The sequence below is a fragment of the Hypanus sabinus genome, chromosome 11 (genome assembly GCF_030144855.1).
Source record: "Hypanus sabinus isolate sHypSab1 chromosome 11, sHypSab1.hap1, whole genome shotgun sequence".
Classification (NCBI taxonomy): Eukaryota; Metazoa; Chordata; class Chondrichthyes; order Myliobatiformes; family Dasyatidae; genus Hypanus; species Hypanus sabinus.
In genome coordinates this window covers 32,939,477-32,957,594 of record NC_082716.1, presented here as the reverse complement: position 1 = coordinate 32,957,594, position 18,118 = coordinate 32,939,477, and the positions used below count along the sequence as shown (strand labels likewise).

The 18,118-nt window shown below is 39.5% G+C and overlaps 1 protein-coding gene across 2 annotated transcripts in view; it reads right to left on the bottom strand.

Annotated features, from left to right (window-relative positions):
* The window catches only part of LOC132401828 (lymphocyte expansion molecule-like), a 29,430-nt gene that overhangs the window by 4,207 nt on the left and 7,105 nt on the right, over positions 1 to 18,118 (bottom strand). For both annotated transcript variants that reach the window (XM_059984076.1, XM_059984075.1), the window contains exons 2-8: positions 14,493 to 14,580; positions 12,527 to 12,697; positions 7,148 to 7,270; positions 5,890 to 6,027; positions 3,667 to 3,807; positions 413 to 580; positions 199 to 321 (exon numbers count right to left, since the gene is read on the bottom strand). In XM_059984076.1, the coding sequence (XP_059840059.1) occupies positions 199 to 321; positions 413 to 580; positions 3,667 to 3,807; positions 5,890 to 6,027; positions 7,148 to 7,270; positions 12,527 to 12,697; positions 14,493 to 14,580 (952 nt within the window). The remainder of the gene's footprint in view (positions 1 to 198; positions 322 to 412; positions 581 to 3,666; positions 3,808 to 5,889; positions 6,028 to 7,147; positions 7,271 to 12,526; positions 12,698 to 14,492; positions 14,581 to 18,118) is intronic.

Genomic DNA, 18,118 nt, shown 5'->3' with positions numbered 1-18,118 from the left:
ATAACTATTGCAATTGTATAGCACGATTAATGGTAACAGCTAGGTGCGAATTTCTAGGCAATTTAAATACTTTGCAAACTCTGGGGCTACAGGCTAACTGCTTGAGTATTTGACTTCTCTTGAAACATTGCAATTAAAATAGGAAGTCTCTGCGTATTGCAGTGTGGGGTAAAATAGCTGCGTGGATTTCACACTTACAGGGTTAAAGGTGAGCATTTTCATTGACGTACGTGCAGCCCGGCCCGTGGATGACAAAAAAGGAGGTGGATTTTGATTTTCTGGTCTTGGAAGTTGCTTCACATCATAAAAGTCAGTGTTACCCTGTGGGTCAGAGTGTACAAAGTTATCAGCAAAACCATTTAATACTATTACAGCCAGGAATTGTAATAGAGTAGAAAACCCTGAGACTAACCATTGGTTGCTGAAACAGATTTGCTGACCCATAATATATTCTCTCCACTGGGGGAAATGGGTACTGTTTAGCTGTCCTGAATTTCCCATGATTTTTCTTCTCTGCATTCCTAAGGTCATCAGTAAATGATTTGATGTTATACATTCCCGGGCTGAGGTTCAGTGGCTTCTACAAGACACAAGCACAAGTTTCTTTGCCGAATTTATTCCAGGTTTTTCCCTATTGTGTCAATATCACTATGCATGACATGCCCACTTCTCTTTGCTGCCGTAAGCAGGAAGTACAGGAGCCTGAACACCAACACCTCAATGTTCAGCAAAAGCTTTTGTCCCTTCTGCCATCAGGTTCTTGAAGTGACTTGTAAGACCTCAGTTCTACCTTGGACTACATTTCCTTCAACTTGTCCTAATGTCGTTATCTTTCTTCTAATTGTGCTTTACAAGTTATGTCTAATTTATGTTAGCTTAAGCTTATAGATTTATGTTTGTATTACACTTAAAAAGGCTACTTCCACTGGCATTTCTACACTGAGATTGTATGCCTGTGCTTATAACCTGGAGACTGGTCACTTGCTTTCCACCTGTATGAGCATCCGTGTAAGACACATTTGTCACCTTGTGTAGCTGGACATATACCTTAACTTAAAATTGTTCTACAAGCCTGTAGTTTAAAGCTGCAAAGCATTAACCAGGTCAACAAGCTGATAAGTTTTCCAGAGTGTGTCAGAAATTATATGTAGCGCCAAAACAAAAACAATTGCCATTGGTGGTGACCCTACAGATTTGTTATATTTGCACGACATGCCCTCACTCCAACAAATGATTGCTCCAAAAGTTGTGAATATGTATGTCAACCCTTTATTAGCAATTAACAAACATGCAATCTCTAAGTGATGAAACAAGTGTACCCAAGTGTAAGCGAAGCATATTGAGTGGTCGGCTAAAGATACGACCTCATCAGTCCCAAGCTATACAAACTGTAATGAAGAAAGCACAAAGTGACTTGTTCCCCGCTTGGACTTTTACCACGCCCCCACTCACTGTGCCACAATAAACATTATAAATGCGCAACACAGAACACAATGCAGATAGAGAACAGATACATGGCTCCTACATTATAATTCCCTTGACAGTTATAAATATGTGGAGAATTAACATACAAAAAGATCAAAGAGATAATCAGGTTTTTTTAGGTGAAAATAAAAACGGAAGAATTTGCATAGATTTGCTAGGCAATTTGAAAAAAAATCACCACCTTTTCAATGTTAATTTAGTCATAACTGCATGAAATAAAACCCATTTTAAGGATATTTTGATGGCCAGTTTTATGGTCAACTAGCTCAGCCTCAGCCCTCTCTTCACCCCATGGTAAATTTCCTCAGGAAGCACATTTCATGCTGCCAACTTACCAGGTCCACTTAAAGTGTGCTCAGCATTAGAAGTGGCTGATTCAAAACCCTTTAGGGGGAGGCGTGCCTAGATCATAGAGTACAGGTTGTGTGAAAGTTGTCCCTTATGTGTCTTAATACCCTCAGAAGTATGAACTTTATCAATGACAACACAGCTTGCCAAATTAGTAACAAAGCTTGGAATGGCAAGTGCTCTGCTAGAAACCACTCAGCATGAGGACGCAGCTGAGCATGACACAAGAAACAGCCTCCCCACTGTCTCTACATCTCACTGCCTCAGTAAAGCAGCCAGCATAATCCAAGACTTCAACCGGACACTTTCTCTTCTCCCCTTGGGCAGAGTACACAGGCTCAACGACAGCTTCTACCAGACCTTTTCACACACCACTTTCAAAGACTTAAAGTACATTTAATATCAAGGTTTGTACACAGAATACAATTCTGAGATTTTTTTTCTTCCTGTAGGCAGCTACGAAACAAAGAAACACCATGGAACCTTTCAAGAAAACATCAAACACCCAACGCGCGAAAGAAATTGCACAAACGGCAAAACGTGAGCAAACAACACATAGAATATCAAAATCAAACCACGAGTCTAATAGTATTAGATAGATTCTTAGTCTCACTGTCTACCTCATTATGATCTTGTACTTTATTGTTTACCTGCACTGCACTTTCTTTTGGGAACTTTTACATTTTATTCTGCATTGTTATTGTTTTACCTTATTCTAACTTATCATACTGTGTAATGATTTGATCTGTAAAAACAGTATGGAAGACAAGCTTTTCACTGAATCTTGGTACGTGATAATAATAATAAACCAATCCAAGGAATAGGAAACATTCATAGGTGTTTGTACAGAGAAACTGCATTCTCCAAGCTTGTTCTTACAACATAGCAACAAAAGGAAAAGGGCTATAAATTAAATATTGCTGTGTGCATTTACGATAGCATAGGTGCAATAAAGATTAAGTTTAGCATATGATTCCTAATTCATCTCCACATATCCTTGGACTGCTATTAAAGTTTACAGTTGCCTTTTGTAAGATGTCTGCTTTTAATTAACACAGTTCATATTTCAGTTTTGAAGTGATGCTCCTCTTACTTTAGCATACCATGTTGACCCAACGTCTGCCTGTGTGATTCTCTCTAACCTGCTGAACTTTCCTGTTATGTATCTCAGTATCATATTTCCCAACACCTGAAAGGCCTGAGCCAAATGCCAGCTCCCTATGTCAACGTTGACCTGACTTACACCAATTATATCTGAGAATAAATTCAGGATTACCTCTTCTGTGGGGCCAGCCATTTCCTGCATGTAATTTGGCACTATTGAATTTATGTTTTCAGTGTTTTGACTCAGCATTTCACAGCTGTCTCCAGTGTGCCCTTGGCTAACGTTGGTACCTGTCACTAGGTCTTATAACAAAGAACCAAAAAAAACCCAGAGTGGATCTGCTTATTACTTGTAAGGAAGAGACCACCTTCTACTCAGAATGGATGGCAGGCAGCTTCTGCATTACAGTTTACAAAGTTCATTTTTATGCAGTTCTTTGGCTGCTATTTTTTCTGGCTGAGTCAGCTCCCCCCTTAGCAGCTGCAGCCTGTTTCATTTCTATCCATGGCTGTGCAATATACACAATAAACAATGATAAGGACATTACATGCCTCCTGTCACATACACACTTAGCATATAGCGAAGCACTCTGGGATTATACCAGTTCCATTGTATCACATTACAGGATTAAATACATGAAAACCTCAAAGTTTCAAATATATTTGCACACTGAGTGAGAGTAGCAGAGAAAAGGGGTAAGAGGTGATTTTCAATTAAGCCTGACTTACCGTGGCATAATGGCCTGTTTTTATACTATCGCTTCTTTCAATGGTAAAGAGATCATAGGGGCCTCGCTTACTAACCACTCGTTGCAATAATTGGTCTAAGCCACTTCTAATATTGTAGGTATTTGGTGCTAAGTCACAACCCTAAAGAAAATATATTAAAGGTAAATTAGTGAGAGTTTGGTATTGAGAGTCACCTAAAAGTTATTACCTGGAATGAATTCAAAGTGCCAACTGGATATTCCGCTGCACACTATTCATAACTTTAGTTGAGTTATGCAGCAATGTAAAACAGTGGGCAAGAGAACATTAAACAATCCAAAAGCAAAATATTGTTAAAAACTGGACATCCAAAATAAATGATAAAAGGTCATAGATCTGAAACATTAACTCTGCTTCCCTTTCTTCTATGCTGCCTGACCCAACTGAATATTTCCAATGTTCACTATTTTTAGCTAACATTGTCAACAGCATTTCCAGTTTACAGGTTCTGTGCTAACATATTCCATATTTCAACATTGCTGCCTAAGTATTAACTGGGCGATGAGTGGATGTCCCACTCATTGTATACACCCTTTTGCTTCTCCTCGGGAAGGAAGGGATGTCAATATGGGGACTGTTTGGATGGCATTCGCTGGAATTTGGAAATGGGAAGTAAGCTAAATGATTATACCAGTTCTTGAAAGGGGATTGGTATGGGAGGTGCCAAGAACCTTTGCCTTCTCCAGCTGGGGCATAGTCTAAGGCTAAGAGATTAGCATTTAGGACTGAGGAAAAATGTCTTCATTCTGATGCTTAGTTTGCTTTTAGTAAATTCTTATTGTGACACAGGAAGCCACTCATCTCTGCCAGAACCCAGCAGAGAAATACCATCGGTCCCATTCCCCCTCCTTTTTTTTTATATAGCCCACTAACTTATTCTCTCCATTAACTCTCCTTTGGTTCTTCCCACACTAGGGTAGCATGCTACATACACTAAATGTCACTAACAAATAGTCACCAATCTTGCTCAGCAGGCACCAACAGCATTCAGCTTCTCCTAAGCAAGATACTCCATTTGTTCTCTCTATCTCGCCTCAGGACTCACACTACCAGGTTCAGGAGCAGTTATTACCTCTCAACCATCAGGCTCTTGAACCAGTGGGGGTAACTTGACTCAACTTCACTTGCCCCATTGCCAAACTATTCCCACCACCTATGGACTGACTTTCAAGGACTCTTCATCTCATGTTCTCTATACTTATTGTTTATTTATTTTTTTACTTTTGTAATTTGTTGTCTTTTGCACACTGGTTGTCTGTCCTGTTGGGTGTGGTCTTTCATTGATTCTATAGTTATTAAGTTGTATGCAAGAGAATGAATGTCAAGTTTATGCACTTTGATAATACACACACTTTGAGCTTTGACTCTACAACCTAAAGCACTATCATTCTCTAACTTCTCCAAGTGCTAAAAAAAAGTTTATCAACCTGCAGTATGTTCTCTGTGTTTTTTCACCATGTATTTGGGAGAGATAATGAGAATGAGGGTAGAATAATAAAAAGATGATCAATGTAGAATAAGTGTAAATGGATGGTTGATGGCCATTGTGAACATAGTAGACTGAAGGGGCTGTTTTCACGCTCTATCTCTCTGTGACTTTATACTGCTGCCAATTGATCGATCAGCATATATTTGGACTGCTGGTGGAAATTGGAATGCCTGTGGGAAACCAACAGGGAGAACATGCAACCCAACATCAGGATCACATCTGGGCTCCCAGAGTTGTGAGGCAGCAAAACTGACAGCTACAATATTATTGCCAACTTTAGATTTCCCTAATCCGGAGAGGTGTGGAAATTCAGAACTTAGAATAGTCAAGGGTGAGATAAACAGGCTTTTGGACACAAAGATCAACAACATGATGATTAGGCAACTGAATGACAAAGATATGGAAACAGCCATTAATCGGTTGTTTAGCCTGGGGCACAGGGCAATATAACTTACTTCCCAGGCCAATCAGGCTTAGTGACCTCATTTCTGTTAGTGGCTGTGCTCGATTTTAATTTATTTTCCACAGAAATTAGTTTGTTTTATTATTACAACTCAATGTCCTCTGTTTTTCTGAATAGATTGACATGATTGGCTGTCCGTTGTGAACCAGACCTCCCACCCACTCCAATTATTTTGGCTGAGGCAACATCAATAAATTTTCTATTAAAGAATACAACAGGATGGCACATTTACTATTGCTTGAGGAGATCGGCTCTTGGCACTGCTTGAATCCATCAGTCCCCGTAACCCAGCGGATTTCCGAGCTTTCTCCTCCAATGCTGCAGCTGGGATTCCTCCTTTTCCGTATGATCCAGGACCTGGGCTGACATTCTGGAAAAATAAAGCAGTCAAAACAACTTCATCTTCTTTCGACGATCTGATTTTGTAAGGATTCACTTGTTTTGATCTTCGGGTATAAAATAAATAAATAGTGAAATTTCTCTGCCCAGTGGGCTATCACCTTCACAAACAACTGAGATGTGAAATAATGGTCTAAAATATAAGTATTAGCAACATTCTTTGCTGATATTAAACACTACAAGTTCAACCTTTTCTGAAGTATTGTGCAGTACATGTGGTTGTACTTTTGACTAAATACAGAGTCTTAGCTTGTCTCTTGATAACCCTTTGCAGACTATCCAAGGAGATTTGTGGAATGACAATATGAAGGGTGGTTTCATTAGACTGATATGAACAGTCAGTTGATGAGAGCTAGCCTACAATGTAAAACCATGCAAAGAAACCTCCTGCAAGATGTCCAAGGAAACCATAGAACAGATCATGACAGCAACACACTGCTGGAGGAACTCAGCAGGTTAGGCTGCACCTATTGAAAAGGGTATAGTCAACGTTTTCGGTCGAGAACCTTCATCAGGACTGGAAAAAAAATGAGGAGTCGGAGTAAAATAGTGGTGGGAGGGGTGGAACAACCACAAGGTGATAGGGGGAAATCGGGAGGAGGGGCAGGGATGAAGTAAAGAGCTGAGATGTTGATTGGTGAAAGAGATACAGGGGGAGCTTGATAGGACTGGACAGAAGGCCATGGAAGAAAGAAAAAGGGGAGGAGTACCAGAAGGAGGTGATAGACAGATAAGGTGAGAGGGGGAAAGGGAATGGGGAATGGTGAAAGAGGGGGAGGGGGCATTACTGAAAGTTTGAGAACTCAAAGTTCCTGCCATCAGGTTGGAGGCAACCCAGACAGAGTATAAGGTGTTGTTCCTCCAACCTGAGTGTGGCCTCATTGAGACAGTAGTGGAGGCCATGGACTGACATATCGGAATAGGAAAGGGAATTAAAATGGGTGGCCACTGGGAGATCATGACAGCCATCCTTTATTGTATCACCACACAGCAAATACTGGAAACTTCTCATTTTGTTTCCATGAATTAACTTAATCATTTGAAAATGTGTAACCAACTTTGCTCAAAAATATAAATCTATGAACCCTTACATTTTTTTGTTTTTTAAATCGTTCTTCTCTAGAGTCAAAAGTACCTCTGCTTCCAGCATTCTTCTTTGCAAGTAAGTCAAGAAAATTAGGGATCTCGTATTTACCTGGGCCTCGATCCATCTGCTGCAATTAAAAAATACACCAATGAACTACTTCCCCATTCTATGCACAAACTAGATCATTTCACTGTCCATAATTAGATTATTTTATAAGTGAAGAAATCAATCCAAATGTTCAAATATCCAAGTTGTTTTATACAGGGTAAAGGGAGTCATGCTGGAAAAAAGGAATACATATTTCAACATTGTTCCTTCCAGAAAATGTGGCAAAGATTTTTGTGCCTCTCACAGATTAACTCTTGTCATTTTCGAATTTCCCCAACCTTTAGAAAAGCAAACCTAACTGGAAATTGATGAATAGATCAGAGAATGAATAATACCCATGTCACCTCCCCATACATTACAATGTCTAGCTAGACAACAGCAATAATAGAGGTAGTAACAAGATACACTCCCATAATTTTTCCTGTACTCCTTGTGTTAGTTTTTTCAGGAAACAACAAACTGCACGATGCTTTCTGTAAACAAGAAATGGACCATTTTGACATATTTAAAATTATAATTGGTGATTTTAACCAGGCCTGTTTGAAGAAAACCCTGCCCAATTATCACTAGCACATAACTTGTTGCACCAGAGGTCCCAACACACTAGACCATTACTACACTACGATAAGGAATCCCTATTGTTCTTCACCGAGACCGCACTTTGACAAGACAGATCATTTGGCAGTACTCCTGCTACCTGCATACAGACAGAACCTAAAGAGCAAGACTCCAGAGATCTAGACACCTAAGAGGTGGTTACAGGAGGCTGAGGAATGGTTACAGGATTGCCTTGAGTCAATGGACTTGGCCGTGTTCAATAACTCATCCAAGGTCTTGTGTGACTACACCAGGGTCATTACAGACTTTATTAAAACAGCTGTGGATGAGTGTGTCCCCACAAAATCATTCAGGGTCTTCCTCAATCAGGAGCCTTGGATGAACAATGAAATCCAGAACCTGCTGAGAGTCTGATCAGAGGCATTCAAGTCTGGAAATCAAGAATGATACAAGAGGTGCAGGTATGATCTCCAGAAAACCATCTCTCAGGCAAAGTGGAGATTCCAGACTAGACTGGAATCAAGGTTTGCTCCACAGCTGTGGCAAGGTTTGAATGCCACAATCTCCCACAAATCTAAATGTTGCAACATCGAGGACAGCAGAGTTTCATTTCCAGATGAGCTCAATGACTTCTCTGCTCACCTTGACCACCAGAACAAGGAGGAACCATTCCTCCCAATGATCCTTTGGTCTCAGTTCCTGAAGATGACATATGGGCTGCCTTCAAAAGAGTGAATGCAAGCAAAGCATCCAGTCTGGATGGAGTATCTGGCTGGGTATTGAAGATCTATGCTGACCAACAAGCTGGTGTTTTCATTGATATCTTCAACCTCTCGCTGTGGCAGTGTGTGGTACCCACCTACTTCAAGCAGGCTTAATCGTATCAGAGGCTAAGAAGAGCGAGCTAACCTGTGCACATGACTATTGCCCAGAGGCACCTACATCAGCAGTGACAAAGCATCTTGAGAAGCTGGTGTTGGAACACATCAGCTCCTGTCCAAATGGCAACTTGGACCTGCTCCAATTCACCTACTGAAGCAACAGGTCTACAGCAGATACCAGATGCTGTCCAGATGGTCACACAACCCAGGGACATCTGGACAGCAATGATGCATACATCAGGATGCTCATTGTCACAGCTCAGCACTTAACATCATCATCCCCTCAAAACTAATCAGTAAACTCCAAGACCTTGGCTTCAATACCCCCTTGTGCAATTGGATCCTGGATTTCCTCACTCATGGACACCAGTCAGGTTGAAGTGGCAAAACATCTCATAGAAACATAGAAAATCTACAGCACAATACAGGCCCTTCAGCCCACAAAGCTGTACCGAACATGTCCTTACCTTGCCCAGGGTTACCCATAGCCCTCTATTTGTCTAATCTCCTCCACAATTTCCATCAGCACAGGAGCACCACAGGGATGTGTACATAGTCCCCTGTTCTACTCGCTTTACACCTTTGACTGTATGGCTAAATACAACTCCAAAACCATATATATGTTTGCTGATGACACCATTGTTGTGGGCTGTATCAATGGTGGTGATGAATCAGCATACAGGAGGGAGAATGAAAACTTGGCTGAGTGGTGTAATAGCACCAACCTCTCACTCAATGTCAATAAGACCAAGGAACTGATTGTAGACATCAGGAGAGGGAAACCAGAGGTCCATGAGTCAGTAATCATCAGAGGGTCAGGAAATTTAAATTTCTGGGTGTCACTATCTCAGAGGACCTGTCCTGGACTCATCACATAAATATTACTGTGAAGAAAGCATGACAGTACTTCTACTTCCTCAGGACTCTGTGGAAATTCAGCATGTCTGTGGAAACCTCGGCAAACTTCTACAGATGTGTGGTGGAAAGTGTGCTGACTGGCTGCATTACGGCCCGGTATGGGAACATCAATGTCTTTGAGTGGAAAATCCTACAAAAGGTAGTGGATTTTTCCCAGTACCTCACAAGTAAAACCCTCCCAATCATTGAGCACATCTACATGAAACACTGCCGTAGAAAAGCAGCATCCATCATCAAAGAGACTCACCAACCAGGCCCTGCAATTTTCTCGGTGCTGCCATCAGGTACAAAGTACAAACAAGAGAAAATCTGCAGATACTGGAAATCCAAGGTAGAAGGTACAGGTGTCTCAGAACTCACACCACCAGCAGTTACTACCCCTCAACCATCAGTGTCGAACAAAAGAGGATAGCTACACTCATTTAAGGACTCTTATATTGTTATTTCATGCTCATTATTTATTGTTATCTATTTATTTCTGCTTTGCACAGTTGTTTACCATTTACAGTTCTAGATGTTCACAGTTATTGTTCTATAGATTTGCTAAGAATGCCCACAGAAAAAGAATCTCACGATTGTAGTCTGATAATAAATTTTACTTTGAACTTTTAAACTTTGTACTTTGATGTCTTTCGCATCTCACTCCTCTCCCCCACTCATCTCACTGCCCATAGAAAAATGGTGCATTTTCTGAGCTAATTGTAACATTGAATTTGATATAGATTTGAAGATTAAACTACCGAAATTCATTTTAAGTAGAAGCCATATAATTGTTAGGGGACCAGAGCTGACTGGTCTTAGCAGAGTTGGAATTCTACTTTGCTGTACCATGCAGATTCCATAGGATGAAAGTGAAGAGGGTAACATAGGAAATAGCAAACAAGAGAAAATCTGCTGATGCTGGAAATCCAAGCAACACACACAAAATGCTGGAGGAACCCAGCAGGCCAGGCAGCATCTATGGAAAAGAGTACAGTCGATGTTTTGGGCTGAGATCTCTCAGCAAAACAGGAAGTAGTGAATGTTTTAAAAAACTGTCATTGAGTGGATGTCACTGCTAATGCCACTCAAACTTCCATAAATGCACGGTGGAGAGTACCCTCTCATTGTATCACAACCTGGTATGGAACTGAAACAACTGCAGAAAATGGTGGATATGACACAGTCCATCACCATTAAAGCCCTCCCCACCACTAAGCACATCTACAAGGAGCACTGCTACAAGAAAGCAGCATCCATCATCAAGGACCTCCACAATCCAGGCCATGTTCTCTCGCACTACTATCTTTGGGAAAGGTACTGGTGCCTTGGGTCCCACACCACCAGGTTCAGGTACAGTTATAACCCTTCAACCATCAGGCTCCTGAACCAGTGTGGATAACTTCACTCACCTCAATTCTGAAATGACGCCACAACCTATGGACTCACTTTCAACTCATGTTCTCAGTATTATTTATTTTTTATTTGCATATTTTGTCTTCTTTTGCACATTTATTGTTTGTCAGTTTTTGTTTATGTATGTTTTTTTTATAAATTCTATGGTATTTCTTTATTTTCCTGTAAACATCTGCAAGAAAATGTATCTCAATGTAGTATATGGTGACATTTACTTACTTTGATAAGAAATTTACTTTGACATTGACTAATGCCGGCATTTATTGTCCATTGTTAAGTGCCCTGGAGCTGAGGAGTAGTTAAGAGTAGTTAAGTAGTTAAGGTTCTGAAGTTGTATGTGTCAAAGCCAGGTGTAAACTTGATGGGTTTTTGCATCAGTCCAGTAGTTTCATCATTTCTATTACCAATACTATATGGTATCTATTTATTTAATTATTTTTTATGTAAGCTGCTCAGCCACCATCATGTGTTTCGAAACCCTTCACCAGGATCCAGAGTCCAGGCTGGATGCTGTTCCAATAACTTTATAACTATGCCTCCTGTACTTTTGCCATTTTATAGATATTAAAGTGGGAACTTGTGGTGTAGGGAAAGTGAGATCCAAACATGCTGGTTAAATATTGCACCAACCACTCATTGTTCACCAATGTTCTCATTGCTACCGTCAGGAAGGAGGTACAGACGCCTGAAAGCACACACACAACGATTCAAGAACAGTTTCTTTCCCTCTGCCATCCGATTTCTGAATGGACAGTGAACCCATGAACACCACCTCACTACTTTTTATTTCTTATTTTGCACTACTTATTTAACTATTAACTATAATTCACAGTTTTTCTATTATTATGTATTGCATTGTACTGCTGCCACAAAGACAACAAATTTCAAGACATTTATTTGAAATATTAATAATCTAGCAATAAGAAATTTTTTTTCTGATTCAATGTAACTGGTTTCCCAATTAACTCCCACCCTAGGCCTCCATACCATGTTCCATTGTTCAACTCCTAAAAGCCCATAAGGTGTTCTTCTTAAATTCTAACTGTAAATACTATGTGGAGATTTGTGACATATATGATTATATGATATATATGTACAATGTCTGAAATACATCTTATGGAAATGTTTGATGATGAACTTCAATAAAAAAAAACCACAAAAAAAATTCTAACTGAAATGAAAGCTTTGTTATCTGACATTATGTAATTTGGCAAGCTGGCAACCCCAGCATTTCAGTAATCTCTCAATACAGTCTTTATCCTCCAGTAACACACAAATTAATGAAGGAAGTCAGACAGCATCGACAGAGGGAAATGCACAGTTAACGTTTTGGCCCAGACCTTGTGAAGAGCTCAACCAGAATCGTCACTGTTCACTTCCTTCTATTGATGCTGCACTTAACCAGAAATCAAAAGTCAAAACAGTTGCCTCCAGTGTTTGTTAGGTGCTTATTCCTGTTTTTAATTTCAAAACAGAATAAACAAAAGTCAGCTGAAAATCATTTTAAAAAAAAGGTTACTTACTAAGAACTTCTCTCTTAATTTTTGTTCTTTATAAAATAACTGTGGTGTTTGAGCGAAACGCTCTACTTCACATTCCCTTGTCCATCCTGGTCCTGATGATTTTTCAGCAATAGACTTAGCGCTGAAGTCTCCTGTGTCCACATTATAGTATCCAGGCCCTAACCTTCTTTCCTGAAAGACAATTTCATTATTAGCAACTTGCACAAAAACAATGTATTTATATTGGTGCTCTAACATAGGATGGAGACAAAATTTGTTACTGATCTTGGCTGTGCTCTGGGGCTGTCATGTTTGATAAGAGTTATCTCTGTCACTCTTCTCACTGTGGGAATTATCAAAGAGCAAGTCAACACACATGGATCCATCCCTTAGCATAAGTACATGTAAAATAGGATTTGGTCCAAATCTTAGGCAATTTCATTCATTTCTCATTGTTGAAACCTCATTAAGAAGGACATAGGACATCGAAAGTAGAGCTCAGAGATACAAAGGGTTATAGAGTCATAGAGCACAGAGCACTACAGCAGTGAAACAGGCCTTTCAGCCGTGCTCTCAGAGCTATGAAATCTCTCAGCATTTAGATAGCGAGTTTCTTCAATATTTATTCAGTGAATATAGACAATTTCATATCTTCCCAGATCTGCTAGATCATTGCCTGTTCATTTAACTACCTACCTCAATCCATAGTCTCCTCTCTTTCCTGTCTTTGTGTTATCAACTATTTGCAACAGTGTACTACATTATTTGACACAACCTGCCAACCCTGGCTGGTTGAGAGAAAACAATATTCACCCCACAGCAATATGTTACTTGCACAATGAGCTTTTATTTACCGCCTTCAGCTTTGGGGCAGAACCTTATCAAATACTTCCAGGAGATCCAACTGGTTCTCTTTATTCATAACATATTACCTGTTAAAAGAACTCCAATAAATTGGTCATACATGATTTTTCTTTCACAATGACTTTGCCTAATTACCTTGAATTTTTCTAAGTACCCTGTTATATTGTTAACTATAGTCTCTAGTAGTTTCCATTTGACATCTTAATAGGCCCACAGTTTCCTGCTTCTGTCTCTCCCAATTTTGAATCCACTTAATACTGTCCAATCCACAGAACCCTTCCCAAATCCAGGGGATTTTGGAAAATTAAAACCAATGAATCAGCGATCTCAGTTAATTCTTTTAAGACCCCATCATGCAGTCCATCAGGATCCAAAGACTTATCAACCCAAAGCACCAACAATTTTCTTGATTGTTGATCCATATTCCTGATAACTTCTTTTCCTGGGTTCCTGCTTTCTGTCCAGTTCCCAATTTATAACTGTTTCTTGGATGTTACTTACAGTGAAGAATAGTGTAAAATATCTATTTAATTCATCTCCCATTGCCTTGTCTCAGTGAGATGTTTCACTGCTACCTTCTCAGAGGCTAAGGGGGAAGGGCAATAAATACCGGCCTAGTTAGTGGTGTCTTATCTTGTAAGAGAGAAATAAAGAAAATTTATTATAAGCTTCAAGATCAGCTCAAAAATAACTGAGGACTTTCCATTTAATTTTTTCTTAGTTTCATTTTGCAAATAGTTATTTACTTTTAAAAGCTTCACTGAATATACTGATAAATGCTGTTAATTAGCTTGTCTGCTGACAATGTTCGTCACTGTGCAACAGGCCATCAGTTTATACTTGAACAAAACTCTGATATTTCCCTTTGGTGTAGTCAGTTGTACCTTTGAGTCTGCTTTCTTCTTACAAGACACTGCTGAGATATGGAATTTACCTATTATGAATGCAAGAAGATGAATCTCAGGGTAGTATAAGGTGACATATACTGTATGTACTTCGATTATAGGTTTACTTTGAACTTTGAAATACGCAAAATAATTACCGTTCCGATTGAATGTCCAGTCATATGTGCTTCTGCCTCTCTACTGACCAATGGTCCAATTATGATACCACCTCAACTCACCTGTTCTTCAGTTGCTCTCCTATCATAAGGCAGTTCAGTGTAAGAACCTTGCTTCTTTTTGTCTGGATGAACACCGCACACATCAAACCTGAAATGGCATCACAAAAACAACCTAGTCTTGCTTTACCAGATATACAAAAAACAACGATGTTGATGCAAATTGAATCAATCAGGCTATTTAAATATTCAGACTCTACCAGATCATATTTATTTGTACAGAGTGGCATGGTAGTTGTAAGGTGTAAAGTTGGGGTTCAATTCCTGCCACTGTTTGTACGGAGTTTGTAAGTTCTCCCGAAGACTGAGAGGTTTCCCCCGGATGCTCTGGTTTCCTTTCCCATTCCAAAGTTGTACACGTTAGTAATTGTGATCATGCTATGTTGGCCTAGGAAACCTAGTGACACTTACAGGCTTCCCCCAGCACATCTCTGATGCAAGCAATACATTTCACTATATGCTTCTATGTATATGTAACAAATAAAGCTATTTTTTTCTTTTACTTTAAAGATATAAAATATAGACAATAATATAGGTTTAAGTTTATTATAATCAAATGTGAAAGGCTCATAATGCACCTGAACTAAATTGCATCGTGGTTTTTGCAATCTGGGAATAAAACTTAAATTCATTATAACAGTGGATATCATGATAATTTCCAATAACTATTCCCACCTCAGTTGTCTTGAATGGTGTAGTGCAAAAAGCCATTCTTTCGCCTCTGAGAATTAAGCTTAAAAAGGCGTCTCTCATCATCGAAGGGTACACTGAACTAGAGAATAATAATCTAACTGTAAACTAGAGTGCCGGTATTTTCTGAAGGAAATAGAGTCAATATGTAAAGAATTAAAATTTAGCACTATTTCAACATATTTGTTTTCATGAAGATTATTTTTGATTGAGAGAATCAGAGAGAAGTTTCTAATTTTTTAACAAACTCCATTTCTCCTGGAGGATGATGGGAAATAAGGATAGGAAGTGTCTAGTTGTGACACTTGACAGAACCAATGGACCAGCTGGTCTTTGTAATTCACCGATGTGCATTTATACATCCTATAAAACATCTTCCCTATTCTCTCTTAGAAGTTTTGTTTCCATTGCTAGGAGACATATCCATGGGAGTTATTCTTCTCCTGGTATTAGTTGGCAAGTTTATAGCTGGAAGTTCATAAGGCATGAAACTGAGCCACAACAACCACCAAGTTCCATTTACACCATTCCAACTTCCTTCCCCCATTCTCCCATTAGCTCTTCCAGATTCTGCCACTTACCTACACACTAAGGGAAATTTATAGTGGTTAATTAACTTACAAACCTAAGCACCCAAGGGAAATACAAGCATTGCAGGGAGAACACACAAAAGCCAAACAAACAGCACTGGAGCTCCGGATTGGGCTGTGGGGTAGCAGCACGACTAACTGCTATACTGTGCATCTCTTACCTGGGTTTGAGTTCCCGCAGCGTGTATTGGCAAGAGCTTTGTCCTAGAGCTGTTAAGGAAGGCAGGCAGATTTGAACCTATTAAATTCAACAAGACTAGCCCTGAGCTGTGGGCTCAAACGTTTTCTGTTCTTCATGAATTAACTAAGTTATAGCCCAAATTTGCTGAGGCATTAGGAGAATCAGAAAATCATGTCTAAAACTAAATTGCACAGCAGCCAATATTCAGTGGCTAAAATTCAATCTCTTTCAAAGTAGATCATGTAATCGATCAATTCTGGGTGAAAGCACACCGGTTATAAATTGGGCAGGTCACCTCTGTGTGCAGTTACATCAGCACACAACAGTTTCCTAGAGTCCATGTACCCAGAGTGATGTCACTATTCCTGCACCACAAACTTCCATTTTCTTTCATGTAATTGGAACCCAAAGATTCATTCTGTGACCAGCATGGAAGAGTCTCACACAGATAAGGAGCACATTGACTTAGTTGTTGGGTTTCTCCCAAATGAACAAGACACTCTGTTGATACTAGGAGTCCTGACTAGGCAGCCTCAGAATTCAGTGTATCTTTAGTAACACAGCAACCAGATGGAAACACTTTCAAAATCAAGCAAACACAGTCAAGGGCATCCTGTACCACCCCCAAAAAGGTGAAAAATTATTTATTTTCTTCGAATAGAACACCTCATTAATCTCAATTATACAATGAGAATTGAAAACTGCAATGTCTTCGTCTCCTGACAGGCTAAACCTAAGTTTAATAAATTTAAGTTTATTGCCTTTGTCAATTTAATGGCTATTGGCAATGCAATTCTCGCCCTGTTCTCAGGTTGCAACTAGGGCATCAGCACATGCCTCTAATATATTGGTCCTCACAAAAATCAGTTAGGAAAATATCTCTAAATTCCCAGGGTGAATATTATCCCCCGATGAGAGTCTTTATCCCTTCAGTACATCCTCCTTTTTCAATTTACTTCCTCTTATTCTTCTAAAAATGTTGTATTGGATAGGGAATGTCTGCTAATGGATCAATGATTGGGAACAACTGGTTGATGCAAAGGCCTTGGAATTAGAGTAAAATATTTTGCACAATCACAATGTTCCCTGATGCAAATAGAACGGATCAAAAACTTGCTGAATTGTACATCAGCCTGAAGAAAACAATTATCAAATGACATGTAGGTCATTGATGATGTCTTTAAATTACATTGGTATGGTATGGGCCTTTGGCTGTGCAACATTAAAATTGGTGTGTCGAGCCAGAGCAGCATTGCGCACTGATTTGCCTGCAACAGAGTGCAGCCAATCCACAGCTCATGGACAATAACACATACAACATGCATGACAAAATGCTTTTGTTCTACTGCAAGTGCACCCAATAAAATGAATCTCAGTGTAGTATATGGTGACATATACTGTACATAATTTGCTAATAAACTTTCTTTGAACTTTGATTATTAATGTAATAGAGCTGGGCTATATACCCCTTAAATATTGTACTGACTGAAAACTGCCAGATTCATGAATAAAACCTGGAGATTTCTGGACACCCAATTGATAACAAATACTGTTTTAAAAGCACACTAAATTCAAGATAAGTATGAGTTATTGCTAATTATGGAAGACAATTTCTGCTTATTGCTAGATTATTACTACAGCAATGTCATGAGAAAACACATGGATTTCCTAAAGTATTTTTTATACCTTGACCAGCATTTTCTATCCTGGTCATTTACTATAGGTAAAACATTCAGCTATGCTAAGAGGTGGAGTAACTGCATACTACTCCATTTCCTTAAAATGTTTTTGTAAACCCTTCCACTGGTCATTACTGCAGACAATTTGCATAATGTAGGATTAACAGAACAGGGCTGTTCCATTCAACTGGAAACGCAGGAAGTAACAAGGTGAGTGCTACAGCAAGGTGGGGAGTCAGGTCCAGTGGAGGCACCATGAACTCTCCTGACAGAGGACTTCCTTTCTGACTTTCATTACTGCTATTTCAGTGATTTGCTTTGGTGGGATCATGTAGAGGTTCACACATGGAACTTGGGAAAGAAGAGCAGAATCTTAGAACCAACAGCACGTTGAAGGGGGGTGCAGTAGAGGTAAAGTAGCCGTTTGCAAGGACTAAGGAACTAAGAGTGGGAATCTGGGGGAGATGAGGTGATGATGGCAGATTGAAA